The sequence below is a fragment of the Sus scrofa genome, chromosome Y, assembly GCF_000003025.6.
Source record: "Sus scrofa isolate TJ Tabasco breed Duroc chromosome Y, Sscrofa11.1, whole genome shotgun sequence".
NCBI classification, from domain to species: Eukaryota; Metazoa; Chordata; class Mammalia; order Artiodactyla; family Suidae; genus Sus; species Sus scrofa.
Genome location: NC_010462.3, coordinates 3,965,436 through 3,986,189, shown reverse-complemented (window position 1 = coordinate 3,986,189; position 20,754 = coordinate 3,965,436). Strand labels below are relative to the sequence as shown.

The 20,754-nt window shown below is 42.4% G+C and overlaps 1 protein-coding gene across 1 annotated transcript in view; it reads left to right on the top strand.

Moving 5' to 3' along the window:
• Positions 1 to 20,754, top strand: part of ANOS1 (anosmin 1) — a 207,081-nt gene that overhangs the window by 27,923 nt on the left and 158,404 nt on the right. Inside the window, exon 3 of the mRNA XM_021080958.1 lies at positions 13,498 to 13,545. Coding sequence (XP_020936617.1) covers positions 13,498 to 13,545 — 48 coding nt within the window. The remainder of the gene's footprint in view (positions 1 to 13,497; positions 13,546 to 20,754) is intronic.

Here is a 20,754-nt window from a genome sequence, read left to right as displayed (position 1 = left end):
GTATCTTTCCAGAGAATGATAGTCAGGGATGTAATTAAGAGTGGTGTAAAGTTATGTTTTTAAGTTACTGTTCCACATGCCTCTTGCATTTTTTTCTGCTTTGATAATGGTTCTAAGTCTGCAGAGAAGCTTTGACGTGTTTTTTTAAAAATGTTTTTACTGTTCCTTTCAATTGTTTGCTACACAGCCTCACACAAAAGTGGGTTTAAAAGCACAGATGAAAATAGCTGCCAATAACAAGTTGAAACATACTGGAGTAACAATATGTTCTTTGGTGAATATGCTCAAGAGACCACAGTTCTTCCTTTCTGGAAAAATGTATTAAACCTGAAGTAAAATTTTCCTGCATCCTAAACTAGCTTGGTTGATGGAGGATGAGCTTGTCAGGACTTGAAATGAGATGTGTCCTCGGGCTAAAATGCTGCCCAGCTCACCAGCTGTTTTCTGTGAAGCCACCTTTGTCTTCTTCCCTGGAGGGGCTGCACTTGCTGCTCTTATACCTTCCCACCAGGGGATTAATCTCTTCAACACCCTCATCTTTTTTGAGAAATGTGCTTCCTAGGTACTTGCCTTTGTTGAAGTTTAGCTTTTTCCAAAAGCCTTTGCATTAGAGAAAGTGCATTCTCTCAGCCTTGATGTATAGGGCAAGGTAAATAATTTTCCTGGGTTGTGTTATTCACGAAGCATATTCTGAGAATTTGAGATCTGAACTCAGAACGTTACCTGGTGGTGTTCTCAGGATCAGCCCCTGTGGGTGTTGGTGGGGAGTGAAGGATGCAGCCTGGGGCAGGAGAAGGAGCTGGGCTGCAGGGCAGTAGCGGTCATGGCCATGGTGGATCCCAGGACACACTCTGGAGCTTTGGCTGCTTTGAAAGTTACCCTGAATGGGACAGGGAGGCTGATCCTTTGCAAACCAGCAGCCAGCAGTTGTTGGATATGGGCTTCCTAGGAGCATGGCCTTGGGCTTGTTGTCTTCAGCCAAGTACAACTTCCTGGTGGGGAAGGAGGGAGTTCAGCTGTGAGCAGTCAGCTTTCAACACTCTCAGTAGCCAAGAGAAGGTTCATTTCAGCGCAGGATGTTGCAGGGGGCGGGGTGGTGGTCTGGATGGTCCATGGCAGTATTACCTATGGACTCTTCCTTTGCACAACAGAATTCTCTTCTGGAATAACACAGTTCCAGTCTTTGGCATACCCTGCTTCTCTCACCCATGGACCTCTTCTGTCTTATCCTCTTCAATTCTGCTTTTCCATGCTGAGCACACACATACCATTCTAGTGCTTTACTTTCCACACCTGCTCTGTACCCTTGGCCACAAGACCCACTTTCCATGACCGCAGACAGTCCGTTGGCCTAGAGTTTACATGTGTGCCACATGGTAAGAACTATCCGGGCATCTGTGAATGTACAGAGTCCAGGGTCCAGTCTAGATCTGCTGAGTCAGGCCCTGAGAAGCTCCGTGTCTACCAGATTTCCTGCGTGATTCTTGAAGCAGGACCTTTGAAAGTGCTGTTACATTCGCCCTTCTCTTAATTTCCTGAGGAGTCCTAGCTAGAGGTTGCAATGCCTCATTTTATTCTTTTTTCTTTTTTTCAGTAGTTTGATTTTTCTCGTGCTCTGGTGACTCTCTAGCTCTACAATTCTAACTCTAAATCTATCAAGCTCTAAAACTGCTACTTGGATGTCAGTTGGGTGCTGGGTGCTGCCAGAGAAAACCACACACCCCTGTGTGGCGGTGGTACCAGGAATCCACAGTTGTGAGCTCCAGGTAAAGGTCTGAACCGTTAGTCCCCCACTGCACTTATGGTCAACTCCACCTGTCACTTTGCTTCTGCTCTGGGCCACCTTTCACTTCGCTTCTTAAAACTCCCCCCGTTACATGCACTTTTTATGGAAACTCATCTCAGTTCTGGGGACCTAGGGAAAAGCACACTGCACAGGAAGCTCTTTCCTCCCAGCTTCCTGCTGTGGGGATTGTCCATGCATGGCCCTGGGGAGATGCTCAGAAACAATCCTGGTTTACCTCGATTCAGGGCCTGTGGTGTGGACAGGCCATCCTACGTCCCCTGGCCACGCCCTGCACCTTATCCTCCCAGACCACTTTCTAGAAAAGAGTGATCTACTCTGCAAATCCCTCACTGATCATTCCTGGATGCCGATTGGGGAAAGCGGGTCGGCCCCCAAAAGAGGGACTGTCAAGATGTGTCACAGGGGAGTCATGGCTCACTGGAGACAAATCTGACCAGTATTCATGAGGATGCAGGTTCGATCCCTGGCCTCGCTCAGTGGGTCACGGATCCTGCATTGGTATGGCAGTGGTGTAGGCCGGGCCAGCTCTAGTTCTGATTTGACCCCTCACCTGGGAACTTCCATAGGCTGCATCTGCAGCCCTAGGAGAAAGAAAAAGAAAAAGGGAGAGAGACAGAGAGAGAAAGAAAAAAGAAAGAAAAAAAAAAAAAGATGTGTCATACAGAGAAGGAGGGGCTTTGTGGAGAGCCAGCGTGCATATATTGAGATACAAGATTTCACTGGATCTAAGAAGCTGTGGACAGGATATCCATTTCTATGTAACCCTAAGATTTTTTTTAAAATGATAATAAATAATGACACATGGTTTAGCGATCATCTTTCACAAAGCACCATTTGGCCTCACTCATCTCTTGTAACACCTTTCATCTGGTTCAAGAGCTGTGGTAATTTCTTCTGCCTTCCTTTGCAGTTGTGCATGAGATGGTGAATCCTTTTCTGCAGACATTAATTAATAAGAATGTGGAGCACAGATTCATCCACATATGACACATTCCTTCTTAAATCCTAGGACGTATTAGTTATTGGTAGCAAGAACATTTGAAAATATGAAAGTTCCATGAATAGTTTCCACAATGAATATTTACTACACCTCTTTATTCTTTGCATTTCTGAGAACAGAATAATTTTTCCTTTCCATGACAAATTTTAGTGTAATTACTTTAATCATCTTTTAACTTGTTTGTTTGTTTGTTTGTCTTTTTAGGGCTGCACCCTCAGCATATGGAAGTTCCCAGGTTAGGGGCTGAATCAGACCTGCAGCTCCTGCCCTACACCACAGCCACAGCTATATGGGATCTGAGCCCCATCTGCAATCTATGCTACAGCTCGTGGCAATGCTGGATCCTTAACCCACTGAGGGAGGCCACGGATCAAATCTGCATCCTCATGGGTTCTAGTTGGGTTCTTAACCCACTGAGCCACAGCAGGAATCACCTTTTAATGGTACTTATACCCATCACGTGTAGAACCAACAAGGTACACAACTCAGTTTAAATAGCGATAGTGTGCACAGCCGGGACCACATGTTGACACGTGTGAAAGGTTGACCTCCATGTCATGACTGCCACCTGGCCCCCAGTGACTTTGGTACATTCATCACAGTTGTGATAAAAGACACCCCGACTTCAGAAACCATCTGAAGTCTCCAGTCTGGGTGGTGTGTCCCCATGGGGTGTGATATCTCAGCAGCATGCCTAAGGGTGTTGAAAGGGTATGTTCTAGGTCCAGACAAGTGGATCCTCGTCACGAATCCTGTTTCAAGAACTTAGTGCCTCCTCTTTCCCACCAGACTTCCTGTGCCTCGTCTCTAACTACTGTGGACTGCTGGGATGTTTGTGGGGACCCCACGTCCAAGGTGAGACAGTCCTCGTTACCATGGAGACTGAACCGAAGCTATAGAACTAAGTGTAGCATCCTAGAATCAGAAAAGTGCCACCTCCTCGTTCAGACACCCAGCAGAGGGACAGCTGAGGGACACTGGCGGCTGGTGGCAGTTCTCCCGCCAATGGCTCTTGTGTGGCTGGGCTGTAATCTTAAACAGTGCAGGTTCGCCTTCACCTCTTGATGACAAAAGAAAAATGTGCTTTCATATTAAAGGGCTTTTAACGTCTCATGTTTATGCCCAGGGACCTAGGAGGCCACTTACCCCAGAGCTTGGGGCCCCTTTCTGTCTGTCTTCTCTATTCTTTCCACTGATGTCTGAGCATGCTGGCCTCCCCTATAGCTCCTCCCTTCTCTTCCTAGTCTTGTCTTTCCCACTATCACCCAGACACCCATCAATCCTTAAAAGGAAAGTCAGGGACACTTCAGAAGTCAGGGCTGGAAACAGAAGCAGGTATGGCCGACCAACATCACCCACCTTGGAAAGAACCCTTCCGGCACTTTGCGGCAGCCATACCTACCCCAAGAACCCCATACCTGAGCCCTGCCCACCTGGGTACTTCATTGCCTGCGTGTTTGTTTACTCTCTAGATGGGCAGGCGTGGTGATTGGTGAGAGGTTCCTGGAATTGGGAGCATCCACACAATGTACAAGCGAAGTAAACACTTGAGAGTGATGTTTGAGCATGCCTGCCTTCAGGTCTGCGTTCATCAAACTTTTTTCTTATCCCTGCTGTGCAGGAGGAGCGGGGAGAAGAAGAAAATGCATACAGATGTTTCTTTGTGTTTTAGGTTCCCCAGGAACAAGGCTGTAGTTGTTTCACCCCTGGGGGTCCTCTATTGCTCATGTGTCCCTTTCTTTGTAATACGAGTCTTTTACTAAATTTTAGGGATTACATTTCATGCTCTCTCTCTACAGCTACCTAAGGTTGGATTTATCAGCGTGTGTCATTGATTCCGTCTTGAAATCTTCCAGGGCTTTGTGTGATTTTCTGGAGAGTGCACAGTTTATCAGAATTTTCTCCTGAAGATATAACTGCTCTTACCAAATATGGTAATATTTGAGAATAGAATTTATATCGAGGGAGTGTATATCCAGAATCGTAGCTGTGGCAAGAATGAATGAGGCAATGCAGCCTCTTGGAGGAGATTAAAGTTGTAAGGCTGTTGCTGGAAGATGGGTAAGAGAAGCCAGTTATCTCACATTCCGTGCTGGGCCCTATCATTCTCTCAGGGACAGGAAGTGGAAAAAAGCGCCTTCTCATCTAGTCCTCTCCCACAGATAGAATCTGTGCACATAGGTCTTCTGAAAACTCATAGTAAAGTATTCATAAAACGTAATGTTTTCCCGTATAGCATAGCCTGACACTTCCCATGCTATAAATTTACTTTAGATGATTTTAGGTACATCTATAAAAAGATCATTCACATGATTATTTCTTAAATAATTGGTACCCGATTCTGAATATACTTGTTTGCTCTGTTTTTCATACACTCACGCCAAATATCTTGGGCCTTTACTCTATAGGAAGCAAAATAATGATGCTGTTTCCTAAAAGCTCTACCCAGCAAAGATGAAAAATGTGTTTGGCATTCTTTTCAGTTCCTAGTGGCCTCATGGTGAACATTTCAATCCATGTGTGTGACTCCGTATTCCATTCATGTATTGATTCAATCAATATCCGTGAAGATTATGAGGGCACCAACGATGAGGGGGAGATCTAGACAGACGCTGTCTTCAAGGAGGTCATAGGTGACAGTGGAGGTGGGGGCGGTGATCATTAAGAAAAAGAAATACACATACATTTCGACTTGCCAACCATGATGGAGTGCTTTAGAAGAGACGTGCTGGGGGCCACGAGAGCACGTGCAACAGGGGAGCTGTTGCCATCAGGGAGAGGGAGTCTGGAGAGGCTTCCTGGAAGAAGTGGCATTTGCAGTAACCTGAAGGATGTATGGAAGTTGACTTGGGGAGAGACAAGGTCTGGGTGGGAGGACAGCACTTACAAAGGTTCTCATTCCCAGGCAAGCTGCCAGGGGTAAAGCAGAGAAGCAGAGACTATGGCCAGGGCACGCATTCCGGTGGCAGGGGGCCAGCAGGGAAGGCTGGGCGTCTGCAGAGGTGTCTGTGTGTGATCAAATAGTATTTCCCCATAGAATGCAACTCATTGTGAGGGATTTGTAGAATCCAGAGAGAAATATTTTTAGGTGCACTGGTTAATGACAAGCCTGTGTATTTACTTAGGATGATCTATACATTTGAAAGAAATCTTATTTATAAACAGCAGCTATAAACACATAGCTTCTTTTTTCTTTTTAAGTAGACTTTGGGTTTTAGAGCTGTTTCAGGTGCACAGCAAATCTGAGCAGAAAATACAAAGAGTTTCCATATATCCTCTGCCCCCACATAGGCATAGGCTCTCCTGTCATCAACATCCCTCCCTAGTAGTACATTTGCTTCACCGATAAACTTTCACTGACATGTCATCATCACCCCAAGTCTATAGTTTACACCCGGCTTCACTCTTGAACATTCTCTGGGTTTAGACAAAGGTATAAGGGCATGCATTCACCGCTACAGTATCATACACAGTAGTTTCACTGCTCTGAAACCCTCTCGGCTCTGCCTGTTCATGCCCCACCCTCCTCAACCCTTGGCAACCACTGATCCTTTTATGGTTGCCAGAGTTTTGCCTTTTCTAGAATGTCTAAGAGTAGGAATCATGCAATAAGTAGCCTTTTCAGATGGGCTTCTCTCACTTAGTAATATGCACGTAAGCTTCCTGAGGAATATTTTCAATGAATACATAGTTGTGATGATCAGCGACAAAGATTCACTTTTAAAAAAATCTTTCGAGCCGTGGAAATGCTTAGTCTCAGTTCAGGTCTCCTGAAGTCCTCTTTTAGATGCTGTTGAAAACATGAGACACTTGGGAGCGTATTGGCAATGGAAGGGAATATCCTCAGCATAGTAAATGAAATCAACTCTTTTATTCCATAATTCCAAAATAATAGGAAAATGTTCTGGATTAAAACGAATTCCTAAATTTTAAAACATGCCTTCATTTTTAAAAGCTTTACGTTTTTCCCATTTCATGTTCTTGCCTCCTTTGTCAAAGATTAATTGACCATAGGTGTCAGGGTTTATTTCTGGGTTCTCTGTTCTGTTCTATTGGTCTGTATGTCTGTTTTGGTACCAGGATCACAGTATCTTGATGGCTGTGGCTTTGTAATAGTGCCTGAAGTCTGGGAGAGTTATGCCTCCTGCTTGGTTTTTGTTCCTCAGAATTGCTTTGGCAATTGTGGGTCTTTTGTTTTTACACATAAACAAAAGACAAACCTACAGAATGGGAGAAAATGGTTTCAAATGATGCAACTGACAAGGGCTTAATCTTTAAAATATACAAACAACTCATACAACTCAACAGCAAAAAAACCAACAACCCAATGGAAAAATGGGCAAATGACCTGAATAGATATGTCTCCAAGGAAGATATACAGATGGTCAACAAGCACATGAAAAAATGCCCAATATCCCTGATTATTAGAGAAATGTAAATCAAGACTACTATGAGATGCTACCTCACACCAGCCAGAATGTCATTAATAAGTCCACAAATAACAAATGCTGGAGGGGCTGTGGAGAAAAGGGAACACTCCTGCACTATTGGTGGGAATGTAAGCTCGTATAACCACTGTAGAGAACAGTATGGAGGTACCTTAGAAAACTATACATAGAACTACCATATGACCTAGCAATCCCACTCTTGGGCATATGTCCAGACAAAACTTTCCTTAAAAAAGACACATGCACCTGCACGTTCATTGCAGCACTATTCACGATAGCCAAGACATAGAAACAAACCAAATGTCCATTGACAGATGATTGGATTGGGAAGATGTGGTATATATACACAATGGAATACTACTCAGCCATCAAAAAGGACAAAAGAATGCCATTTGCAGCAACATGGATGGAACTAGCGACTCTCATATTGAGTGAAGTAAGTCAGTGAAAGACAAATACCGTATGATATCACTTACTTCTGGAATCTAATATACGGCACAAATGAACCTTCCCACAGGAAAAAAAACTCATGGACTTGGAGAATAGACTTGTGGTTGCCTAGAGGGAGGGGGAGGATGGATTGGGAGCTTGGGGTTAATGGATGCAGACTATTGCTTTTGGAATGGGTTAACAATGAGATCCTGCTGTGTAGCACTGAGAACTATGTCTAGTCACTTATGATGGAGCATGCTAATGGGGGAGAAAAGAATGTATACTTGTATGTGTAACTGAGGCACCATGCTCTATGCTCTACAGTAGGAAAAAAATTGTATTGGGGAAATAACAATTTGAAAAAATTAAAAGTAAACACTTTACACTGAACAGGAAAACAAAATCGTTGAGAGTCACAGCAAATTATTTGTAGTTTCATAGGGTGGAGTGGTAAAGTTTAGGTCTCATGGGTTTTCTGGAACAGTTTCAGGTCAGATGTTCTGTCCTGCTCTTGGACAGTCATTCAGTGTTCCTTTTTCAAAATGGCACACTCGCCAGTCCTTGTTGCCCTGCCACTCCAACACCTGCTTATGCTAAAAAACGTGGGATCTCTTCTAATTCTCTTTTTTCTTTTCACGTGGTTGTATATAGATAACTAGTTTTCATCTCCATTTATCCTTCCCTTGTGGGGTGTCTTTGAGTGAAGTGTTTTCTTTACTTGAAGCTTTTGAAGAATTATTTTTCTTTAAGGAAAAAAATCAAAAGGCTAGGACTGGAGAGACTTTGAAAATGTCATTGAGATAGTGTCTGGGTGCAGCTGATTGAACTTATATAAACTCTTTGAAAGTTGGATTGACTGGCATTCATGTTTGATCTAGTTAAACCAATAAAATACAGGATGTAATCTTTGTATAATTACAAAGTCCCGCTGTCTGATCCTACCTGGAGGTTACAGTGATGATTCTAGAGGCAAACGCCTTTCATGCCTCATGTACTTTGTCTCTTTATTTTGCTGGCTCTAAGCCAGAATGAGACTTTATTGCCCATACTGTATTTTATTTTGTGTTGTCAAGCGGCTTAACTGGTGAAGCCTATCGTAATCTGGCTAAAAACTTCCCCCCAGGCGGGATGTCGAAATGTACTGGATTCTTGTATTTTTCCATTGCTGTGCTGCTCAGAAAGCTTCCAGGTAAGCAGGTGGATGGTGCGATGTAGGTGCACACCTGGCCAAAACACAGTGGCTGGAGTTACTCGGGGATTTACAGACATCCTTGATGCCATCAGGCGGGGGTCTTAGAAGTTCTATGTAGAGATGAATTAAATCATATGGCAGATGCTGGTTAATAAAGGCAAAAGCATAGAACAGCTGCAAAACTTTGACTAGGGGTGGGGGGATTATTTTAAGAAAAAAAAAGGAAAGCCCAAAACCAAAAAGGAAATAGAGATACATTTGGGGAGGAAATGTGTATGTGTGTGGGGGGAACATTTTTGCTTGAAAGAAACCCCATGAATAAATTCAAAAAGACAAGTGATGTCCTGGAAGAAATTTTACAGTGTCTATTACAGACAAATGATTATTCAATCTAATTGGTTCTAATAGCTGCTGCCGTTGCTCAGAAAGGGGTAAACTCTCCAAAACAGAAATGGTAAAAATGCATAGACCATTCACCCTCAAGGCTATACAAACAGCCAATCAAAGGCAGTGAAAGCAAAAATATTACCGTTGCCCCCTCATCACATTAGCAACCATTGGAAGATTGCCAGCACTCGGGGAAAAGACCCTCCCTGCCTTTGAGCCTCACTAGTGAGCTGGAAGGGGTTAGCATAGAATGCCTGTTGCACTCAGGAGCTGGCAGATCTTAAAGTCCAAGGTCACTCCCCCACTCCTCAAGACAATAACAATGGCAAACAAGCACATCACTAATCACAATGGCTTTTTTTTCCCTTTTTGGTACATCTACCTTGTGCCAAACATTTTGCGACATACATGGATTATCTTTTTAATCTTCCCAAGCAAGCCATGACATACTATCTTCAGTAATAAAAAAAAATGATTATAATCGTAATAATCATTCTTGGCTGCTTGCTCTTGCCCCAAATATTTCTTTCTAATGACAGCTTTTCATTTTATGATTAATGAGAAATTTTGCTTCGAATGAAAATGCTTTGGTTGAGGGAGTGCACTGATGTTAATTCCCAATAAGGTGTAAATACCAGATGGGCTTTGTGGCTCTTGGGGTGTTGGAGCCAATAGGATGGGGGCACTGTGTCTCTGGGTAGGCCTGGCAGTAGACAGAGGTTGCATTTGCTGGGCTACTTAAGGCAATCTTTGACAGGTTCTTTGTGGTTTTGCTGTTAAGGTTTTGGCCATTTTACCTACAAAGGGAACAAAAAGGTTTCTGACCAAGGTATGCCATATCCAGAGCTCCTCACAGCTCTCATCCTTAATTTTTTTTAACCCTGTGACAGTTACTAAATTAAAAAAAAAAAGTATTTCCGTTGATAAGCCAAACTCCACTGTGATCTGCTTTCTACCTGTGCACCGGTCTCCTCTCCTTGTCTCTGCTCCAGCCCATCGACTTGATGTCCTTATGACGGTCAGGACCAGCTGGACCCATACCTCCTTCCAGGCTTGTAAATCTGGAGCTTCCTTCACAGCCCACTGCGAAACGTCACCCTTTGTCTCACTCAGCTTTCGTCAGTGTGGCAGTCACTGTTGAGTCTAACCACTGGCTTCAGGATGTGCCTATTTCAGTGGCCCTCTGTGACTCTTGCTTTCTTTAGTGTAAAACAGATAAACGAAGCTTGTGCCACACATGGGATGATTATGTGGCGGGAGTATGTCAAACACAGAGCAAGTGCCTGCCATGTAGAAGTGGCCAGTCGTGTCCTCATAACATCATTTATTTGATAATGACCATGTCAGGGGCATCATATCCCATTAATAGTATTCTTGTCAACTGCTCTTTTGGGACAAGCGGCTGTTGTCAAGCCTACTTTTTCACTCTGTTACCCTCGCCTGGCCTTGGATGGATGCCATCTCTGAGAACCAGGGAAACTTTCAAGCAAAGAGGAAGCAGGAAGGCCAGTCTCTTGGACCACACACTGGTTGAGGAGCTAAGACTTAGATCAGAGAAAATAGATCCCAGCAGGAGAGAGTAAGATTCATCTCTCGAGAGTGATCCTGCAAATGCAGCAGAGGCAGGGCTGCAGAGGTCCTTCCTAGCTCTCCAGGCAAGGAAAGACCTGGATGGGAAGGAGGTGGAAGCTGGTCCCAGGTCAAAGTTCTCAGAGCAAGGAGCAGACCCTCTGACTTGACTCAGAGAGGCAGAAGGTCCTCAGAAACATGATCCTGGTGAGTAAAGATCTGGCCTTGACCTTGTATCCAAACTGGAGTCCATTCACTTTAGCCTTGAGTCTCTTTAGAAGGGACTTCCCTGGTTTCCATCTCTGGGCCAGGAGCACAAAGCACTTGCCATGGGACCAGGATGTGCTCTGACAGATGTGGCCCTTGGAGGTCCCAGCAGGATGCACCCCTGCATGGGACAAGGAGGAAGGACCCTTCCTAGAAAATTTGATGAGGATAGAAGTTCTCCAATGCTACCCTGGACCCTCCTCTCAGCTTTCCCATAATAATATACTTCTCAACATTTGTCCCCTGCTGTTTGTGCAGTTGTCACCCTGTTTATGACATCGCAGTCCACCTAACCCCCCTGTGAACTTTGAGTGTGTCACCAGGCCAACGGCTCCTTTTATGATACACCAGTTTGCCCATAATGTCTTCTTTCATGCACTCTTTCTGCAAGCATGTCATTTCCACAAATTAAACCACATGCTCTATTTGTCCAGCTTTGGCCTCTGCCCAACCTAATGATGTCGCTGGTATAAACCCTCCCAGGATCAGACTTAACCTCACCCAAGTTTGTATTCAGCTCCAGCTTCAGCCCCTGCTTATGAGCCTGATGAACGTTGGTGAGAGAGATGAGAGCTGTGGATGAGGAGGGCTTGGTAAAGGGATGAGCAGCAGATCCCAGACTTATCTAAAATCATAGGAATATGCAGCCTTTGGGGGAGTTAAGCCTGTAGAGCAGAGCGTTAGGGCGGTGTGATGGAGAGATTGAAGAGCTAGAGCTTTCCTGTGGGACGGAGACCTTTTGGCCTCATGATCTTCACAGAAAAGAGGAAAATTTCTAACCCTATACTGTTGACATCTACCCAGTGGTTCGGGGAATCGAATATTATTAGGATATATTATTGCGGATGGGATATGTCAAGATGTCTTATTGGGAGTGGATGAGCTAATATCCACACAAGGGAATTTGACAATGAGAAAGGTCAAAGGGTTGACATAGATGACAGTATGGATGAAGCAACAAGACTGTGGCATTTGATGTAACGTACAACTTTATAAAAGCAGCCACACACAGAAGCCCACGGATCGTGTGATTTTGCTTATGTGAAATGTCCAGACTGGGTAAATCTATCAGAAGGAAAGGAGATTAATGGTCATCAGGCCCGGGGAGGGGGAGGGATTGGTAAGAGGTACGGGTTTCTGTGTGGTGTGATGGAAAGGCCCACACATCATGAACCTTCATGGTTGCATAGCCTTTACACTAAAACCCACTGAGCTGTACACGTGAAATGAGTGACTTCTGTAAATGTGAATTCTATATCAATAAACTTATTACAAGAATATTTTCTAAAAGACGTCTCATTGGCTCCATGTTCATTGCTCTTAGCTGCAAAGAAAGGTAATACCATTCTGTTTATCCTGCTATTCTTAAAATTAACAGTTCAGGTGTTCAAACATAAGAAATGGACTACTTCATCTCATGCCCAAACTTCAAAGAACTGGAGGACACAACATCTTCATTATCGGCTTCTATTATTGCTTCCTACCACCCTAGCCTAGCACAGTGTGATGTTACATAACACAACCCAAGTATCACCAACAATGTAGTCAGGTGGAATAACAAGTTTCAAGCAGAAGTTCACATACTAGGGATAGAAGATTATCGTCCTGGTGTTTGGTATATACTGAGTGACTGACTGTCAGACCATGCTGAGTGGTTTGCACAGATTCCCTCCCTTGGTTCTCCCACTGACTTCACAGAGGAGATACTGTCCTTAGGCTTTACAGATGGATAAACTGAGGGGCAGACATAGGAAGTCCCTTGTCAGTTACAGCCAGCTGAAAAGGAGACAGAAGATTTTTCCCGTGGGATCTGACTGTCAGGCTCAAAGTCTTATCACTGAATTGGTTGGAATAGAAAGCCTCCAGGATGCCAGCTGGTAAATTTACTCAAACTGCTTACTACGGAAGAAATGTCTAGGAGTCATGTTCCTGCCGGTATGTGTTCTATTGCTCAGCACACCCCAAGAGATGACTCAGTTTTCCTTTTGAAACAACATGAAATCTTCATTTTATATATATATATATATATATATATATATATATATATATCATGAAGTCAGGAACAAAACAGGATTTCCATTAGAAACTCATTTTCTCTTTCATAAGGACAGACATTAATCACAATGGCAAGATTTGTCTTTTGTTAATGCAACTCTTTTAATTAATTAATTTTTGGCTGCGTCGCATGGTGTGCAGAAGTCCCAGGCCAGGAATAGAACCCAAGCTACAGCAGTGACCCAAGCCACAGCAGTGACAACACAGGATCCTTAACTGCTAGGTGGCCACGGAACTGCAATGCAAATATTTTCAAATTATAATCATACACAGACAGGTGTATTTCGTTTTCAAATAGAAAATTGTCTAATGAGTCAATATATCTTTTTCTTTTTTGCAGAACAATGGTTCCCTGGTCTGGTGCCAGAATCACAAGCAGTGTTCTAAGGTATGTTGCCTACAACTTTATCAATATTAAAAAAAAAAAAAAAACAACTTTAAATTTTGGAGCAACTGTGGAGTCACAGGAAGTTGCAAAGCTAGTACAGAGAAATCGCATGTACTTTTTACCTGGTTTATACCAATAATCGCACTTCATGTATTTGTAGAACAATATTACAGGCAGAAAATTGACATTGATACAATGTGTCCATATAGTTCTATGAGGTTTTATCACTTGCATAGATTTAGTTAGTGTAGCCACTATTGCGATTGTGATGCATGTAGCAATATTTCTATATACTACCTTATTTGTGTATTTATTCTGTCATCTCTTTGATCAAAACATTTTTTAAGGGGACACATCTTCGGGTTAGACCAGAAGATTTAATGCATTCTATTTTGTCCTAAGTTATTTTGTGTGTGTTTATTTTGTTTGTGTGTAGGAGTTGCTGGTTAATTAATTTGATTCTTTAAGCAGTCTCTTCCATTTTTGAGTATTTTTTGTTGCACACACATGCTCTAAAGTTGTCATTATACTCATTCATATGTTTCAAAGCATAAATTTCTTGCTTCAGTCCCAAAACATCATAATCTTAAAAAAATGTAATAGATGATTTAGTTCCAGTCTGAAAGTAGCTTTTACATTCAGATTATATAAGTGAATAAAGTTTGAGCTTGCTTTAAATACTGGAGCACTTTGGGATTGTAAGAGTGTTTGATGAGATTTCTTTCATGGATCCTACTATTAGACTAAACAGTAAAGCCTTCCTTTCTTTGACAGCCAAAATTTCATCTGAGCAATACTCAATCATATGAAATAGCGTATTTATGAAGAACAGTATTATTTTGAAAGGTCTTTGAAACATATCATCTCAAAGTAAATGATGGGAGAATAATGTTTCTAAACCTAAAACTTTATTCTAATGCTACATTCTGACCCTCGTGTGCGTTGTATCATTTAATCCACATGAATGCTATGAAAAACAGAACAGAATTATGTGACTGCGAAAACATTTGGTAAATGTCAGCTTTGCTTAGCTCTGACTCTCTAGATCCTGGAGAGAAATGAGATGTCTGGTTTATGATCCTTTTAGTCTTTTTATATGGTATCATAAGCATTTGCTCTGGTAAGACCTTTTCTGGTATCTATTATATTAGTTGTTCTTCAGCTGTTTTTTTTTTTTTTTTTTTGGTGTGTGTGTGTGTATGTGTAATTTGTTTATGTCATCCTTGCAGGAAAGGATGTGTGTATGTGGGGGTGGCATATGTATGGCTATGAGACAAACTGAATTTCATCAGTAATGTTTTGCCCAGTTTTGTTAGTTGGGTTGTACATGAATGATAACTTACTATATCAGTATTCTTTTACATTGCCCCCCTTTCTCCTTATCATATCAAGCAATTAATTCATTTTTACACGCTTGAAATCCAAATGGAAGAGGTTCATTTGAACTGCTTTAAAAATATCCTAATTAGAGAACATTGCGGCCCTAGGGAATACAGAGTGTTGAACCGTATTTTGTAATTGACTGATCAAGGCTGACAGGAGAGTCGGAATTGCACAAGGATCAATTCCTTTTGCCAGAATGCAAAAAGGAATCAATAAGTGACAGCTAACTCCACCAGAAACTTTGGAATCTGTTATAAAGACAGTGTAAATTTAAGAACCATCTTTAGTCTGAATCCATGGGGACGGATCTCACAGGTTGATCAGAGCTTATCTCCTTTGGAGTTAGAGCTGGCATTTCTTTTGAGATTTAGGAGGGACCGTGTAGGCTTTTCCTCTTGATCTTTAGGTTGATGAGGTGAATGGTGAGTGATGGTAATTCCATTTTACAGATGGGGGGATTCAGGCATACGTCCTTGTTAATGGCCCTGGAATCACTCAGCAAATTGGTAGAGGTGAGCTAAGGTTTGGAATGTCATCCCTCTATGCTGTGTTGTATAGAGATCAACAACTTGCCAAAACCTATTTCCAATGTGCATTGGGGAAGAGTTAAAAAAACAAATAAGCACACACCAAATCAAGAAGTAGTGCTGATGGTAAAATTTTCTGAATACATGTTAAAAGATAATTTTTGCTAATATGTTATGGAAAGTACTCACTTTCTAATTAGTTCTGGTTGCTTCTTCAAAGCCCATCACCTTTGGAATCCCTGCAGAATAAGATCTCTTCTTCCCATCGAACAACATTCCTTGTCCCATCCTCCAGCATCTCTTGCCTGGACCATTCCAGGAGCATCCTCTTGGGTCTCTCAGCTTCTATGCTGCTCACATGGATGCTGGAAAGACCCTTTCAACACGCAAGCTGAATCACACTGCTGTCTGCCTCACACTATTTAATATCTTTCCATCTTGCTCATTCTAAAGCATCAATGCTGTCTCGTCTGCCTGTGCTCTCCCCAACTCTCTCCAGCTTTGCTCCATCAAATTTGCTTTTCTTTCCACCCAGAACCCTCCTTCCTTAGCACCCCCCCTCCCCACCCCACCAGTCACGTCTCAGCACAAATGCTACTTCTCAGCCTTGCCTTCCCAGGTCACTGCCCAGCCATTTATACACTTCATTGTCCGTATTACCCCCACAGGATATTATGTAGTTATTCCTTCATCTCTGAGAATCTGTCTCCGTCACTAGAAAGCACATGCCAGGGGGCACTGACTGTGTTCTCTTTGTTCATTGGGGTACCTTCAGAGACGAGGGTAGTGTTTGGCACGGAATAGTTGCTCAGCAAATATTTGTGAATGAATCCATGAATGACCTCCATAGATGACACTTTCTTCCTCCTCCAGAGGACATCATTTCTGTATTACTTTCGGGAAAAAGGTATAATCCATGTCGTATCCACCTAACTTAGCATGATTACGTATTAGGAAAATCTTTCCCTTTTTCCTGTAATGACATCGGTATTATGAAGTCAGGGGTTCTTTGTATCATTCAACTCCAGGTAATATAGAGCAGTGACTTACTGCCCAGCATAGTTTGAGACCAGCGGTTCTCAACCTGGAATGACTTTGCTCCCAAGTGGACATTTGGCAATGGTAGGAGACGTTTTCGGTTGTTACACCGATGGTGGGAAGCTCCTGGCATGTGGTGGGTGGAGGTCAGGAATGCTGACAGAGGACAACATGCAGGACTTCCTCACAGTGAAGAATGATTTGGCTCCAAGTTCAACAGTGTGCCAAGGGAGGTCGAGAAACCCTGGTCCCTGCGCTTTATGGGATACAAAAGATTTGAAAGCAGGTCCTATTCTCCACAGGTTTACTTTATTATGTGAAGGAAAATAAACATAGTTTACGGAGCATGTGGTGTGTGCCAAGCACCTTTGCTGAGGCTCGTTGTGTGTTAGGAATTCTAATTCTCATCATACACAGTGTCTGTGAAAGGCCCGATAGGAAATATTTTCATTTTTGGAGCCCATTACATCTCTGTGGCAACTACTCACGTGGCTGTTGTAGCATGGAATCAGTGATAGATAATATACAACTAAAGGAACGTGGCTGTGTTCCAATAAAACTTTAGGTATGGACCCTGAAATTTGAATTTCATATAATTTTCACATCACCAAAATTTATTGTTTTCCCCAGCCATTAAAAAAAAATGTAAGAACAACTCTTGGCTTGCTAACTGTACAAAAGTAAGTCCCAGGCTGTATTTGCCTATGTGCTATGGTTTGCCAGTCTCTCCTATATGCCGTTGCATTTGCATGTGCCAAAAACAAATGAAAATAAAACAGTAAAATTGCATTCTTCTCTCAAGATAAAGACACATCTAGATGGATTCAAAGGAAAAAAACAAACAGTTGCTACCATCACGTGTGGAAAATCGTTGGTCAGCTGGTGAGAATTTGCTGAATGAATGAGTGAACTAGGTCAACCGACAATACGAAGAAAAGGTCAAATCACCATACATTTTTGAAAACTCAAGATTAAAATGTGATTTTTAGAGCCAGTAAAAATCGTGAATGACATCACAATGGGCAACAGAAAGGACAACGGGATGTCCTATCTCTTGCCTTCTTCCAGAGTTTTCTACATTGTTCTTGCCTTTGAGCGGTTTTCTGACTCTGTAAATGGTAGAACGTTGATAATAACACCGATGAGTTTTATCCTTGGAAATGGAAGTGATTGTGTCCAGTGGAACGCAACTGATAATTACCCCAAGAACAGACCATTTTGTATCTCTTTCAGTCCATTCCAGCCTACCTTTTTGTGTGTAAATATATTTATATTTGCATTTCTCATGTTTCTCCTTTGAACCAAATGAACCATATTACTGGTTCTTGCAGTATTTCATGAGTTAAATCAAATCTTTGACACTTGTTCATTTTATGTAAGCATGAGGGTCATGCATTTCCTTTATAAAACATGTACCCTTTAACCTTAAGCTCCATTATCTTTCTGAACCTTGCATCTAAGAGTGGTACTTTTAGTGAAACCCACCCGTGCTGGGGCGCATGTGTGCTCATTCTCTCTTCTTTTGGGTGTTGGAACTCACTTGACTTTTGTTTCCCATTTGGTTGTGTGGATTTGTGTTGAAAAGCAGTAATTAAGGGCTCCATCTTAGCGCAGTGGCATGTTGCTTTGATCTCCGTGGGGAGTTCGGTTCTTACAGGGGCTGTAACTCCAAATGCTTAGTCATTTTCCAGGTTTATTCAGAGCCAGACTTACAGGTGAGGAAGATTGGTTTTGCTTGGTGGAACATCTGGATGGCTTCATTGGACATCTGTGAAATTTATTGGATAAAGGTCAACCCCCAGAAACATAACTGAATGTGACTTTTGAAGGTTTTTGTTTTGTGTTAGATGCTTTCCATGATTTATGTGGTAATGACTAAATCCGTAGAGCCCCAGGAAAACGTATCTTCAGAGGAAAATGAAAACTCAGGCACACATGGAAATGTGCAATATCCAGATACCCAAGAACCTCAGTTGAACGTTCCTTATTTCTTTGCAATTCTAGTAAACAAAGGATCCAAATTTCAGATGCTTTGTGTACTTTAAAACATTAAAGCCTACTGTGATACTGACTTTGTATAATCAACTTTTCCCTGACTTCGTATAATCAACCTCAAGGAGAAAGTTGATGTATGTTAAGCATCTCTTGTCCAACATATTGATATCTTGGGGGAGTTACCGATTATTTCATAGGCAAAGCTGCTGCTGCTGCTGATTGTCAAGAAGAGTTGTGGGTTTGTACCACTGGAAGAGTAAAACAAAACTTCTCATGTATTATAATTAATTCCCTTTTTTTGGATACCAACTTCTTATTTCCTTAAGTAAGGATCATGACAATGTTTCTAAGTAAATGGGATGTGATAATCTGGGAAAGAAGAGAGAGATTCTATTTATTTAATAGAGGCGGAATTAAAATTTGTATGGAATGCGTATGAAAAGAACTTGTTAGGTGTGTGAAAGTTTGGCAGGTGTTCTCTTGAAAAAGCAATCTGCATGTGCAATATTTGTACTAGCATGGTGAAGAAAAGTTGTCAGATGCACATTTTCCAGCCTATCCTATACCCGTAAGTGGCATCATCTGAAGTACCCCCACAAACCACGACTGTGTGTCTCTGTGCTTACCAAGAGATAAGGTCTCTCCTGGGGAGATGTATGCTCTTAGATTCCTCAGTCTCCATGCAGTTGAAAAGCAAATCATCAGCAAGAGTGAGTTAGGGCTTGATGTGTAACTTTGTTACCAAGTATTCCATCCATTGTTGCTATTAGGGGAACATTCAAGTGGACAGCATCTCACAGGTAAAGGCAGACATGGAGAAAAAAGGACAGTGAGAGAATGTAGAACAGATAAAAACAAGAAGAACTTAAATCTGGGGAGCTAAACAGGCACCTTGTTTCCAAACTTCATTTCCTAAATGGCAAGGTTGACCTTGGTGATGGGGGAAGGCGTCTAGCTGGTTCCTGCTAGAGCTCCTGCAGGGAGATCATGAGTTAATGATGGAAACAGTGAGAGATTTGCTGTCACAACCTCCAGGAATGCGAGCTCAAGGTTCTAACCAGCCTCCAGCATTGAAGGCAGCCTGAACTGGTGTCCCTGACTGGCTTTCCCTCGTGCTGTCATTCTTATGGTAAGTATTTCCTGCCCTCATGCTGGGAACTTTTATCAAACATATTAGTGTGCTTTGGGCTGATCATTAGCCTGCAGCATCTGGGACATTCTAGTGGGGTTTTTTTAGCTTAGAAAGTAGCCCGTGTGCTGTAATAAACTTGGAAAACTTCACCAGGCTCATAGCACCATCCATAATTAAGAATAGGTTCCTATTTGGATTTAAATCCAGCTTGTGACATGTTCATAATCCAGCGTGTTTCTGATTCTCCATTGCAATTTTTACGGGTGTGAAAGACTTCCATCTGCAATAAACTTCAAAGTGAGGACGTGTGGAAGGGGAGAAGCATCTCTGTGTAAGTCCTTATCCTCACCGCTTCCTAATCTCTTGCTATTCATTTCTCCTGCCCTCTGATGGAAGAAGATACAAAGGAAATCTCTGATTTGGTTCTCAGCTGAGGACGGGTTCCTGAAAGCTGCCTTTAGAAAGGGAAGCTGTTTGGCACATGAAAAAGATCTCAGTCAGGAGGCATTACATAAATGCTGATGGGCTGACAGATGTTTTGAGGTTGTGATGTATTCATCAGGAGGCACATAGGGGGAGCGTGGATGAGCTCCCACTGCTTGAAGACCTCGGGTTTGATCTGACAGCTAGTAAAGAGCAGCCGTGCTGGCTGAAGGAAGAAGAGGGTTCCATATTAGAAAAGAGACACTATTGGGTTTCATTATCTGGGTAGGGCAGAATTTGGGTGCGTTGAATATGTTATCATGCTGTTGTTGCCTTGCCTTCTTCAAGGAGAATCCTTATTGAAATCATCACGACTGAGGTGAAAACTCTCCCTTGAATTTAGGGAGTCAGTGTTTGCTTTTCTGTGTTCATGGTTGTGACTCTACCTTGAAGGTCACTCTTGACACAACGGTCAAATTGTTCTGCCTAATCATATACACTGGAATTCCTCCTGGAAGCCTGATTTGTGTTGGCATAAATCAACATTCAAGCATAGTCTGTTTTGAAAACATTTTATATATATAGTCTTTTTAGGGCTGCAGCTGCAGCGTATGGAGGTGTCCAAAGTAGGGGTTGATTTGGAGCCACAGCTGCCATCCTACACCACAGCCACAGAAATTCCAGATCCAAGCTGCATCTGCAATCTACACC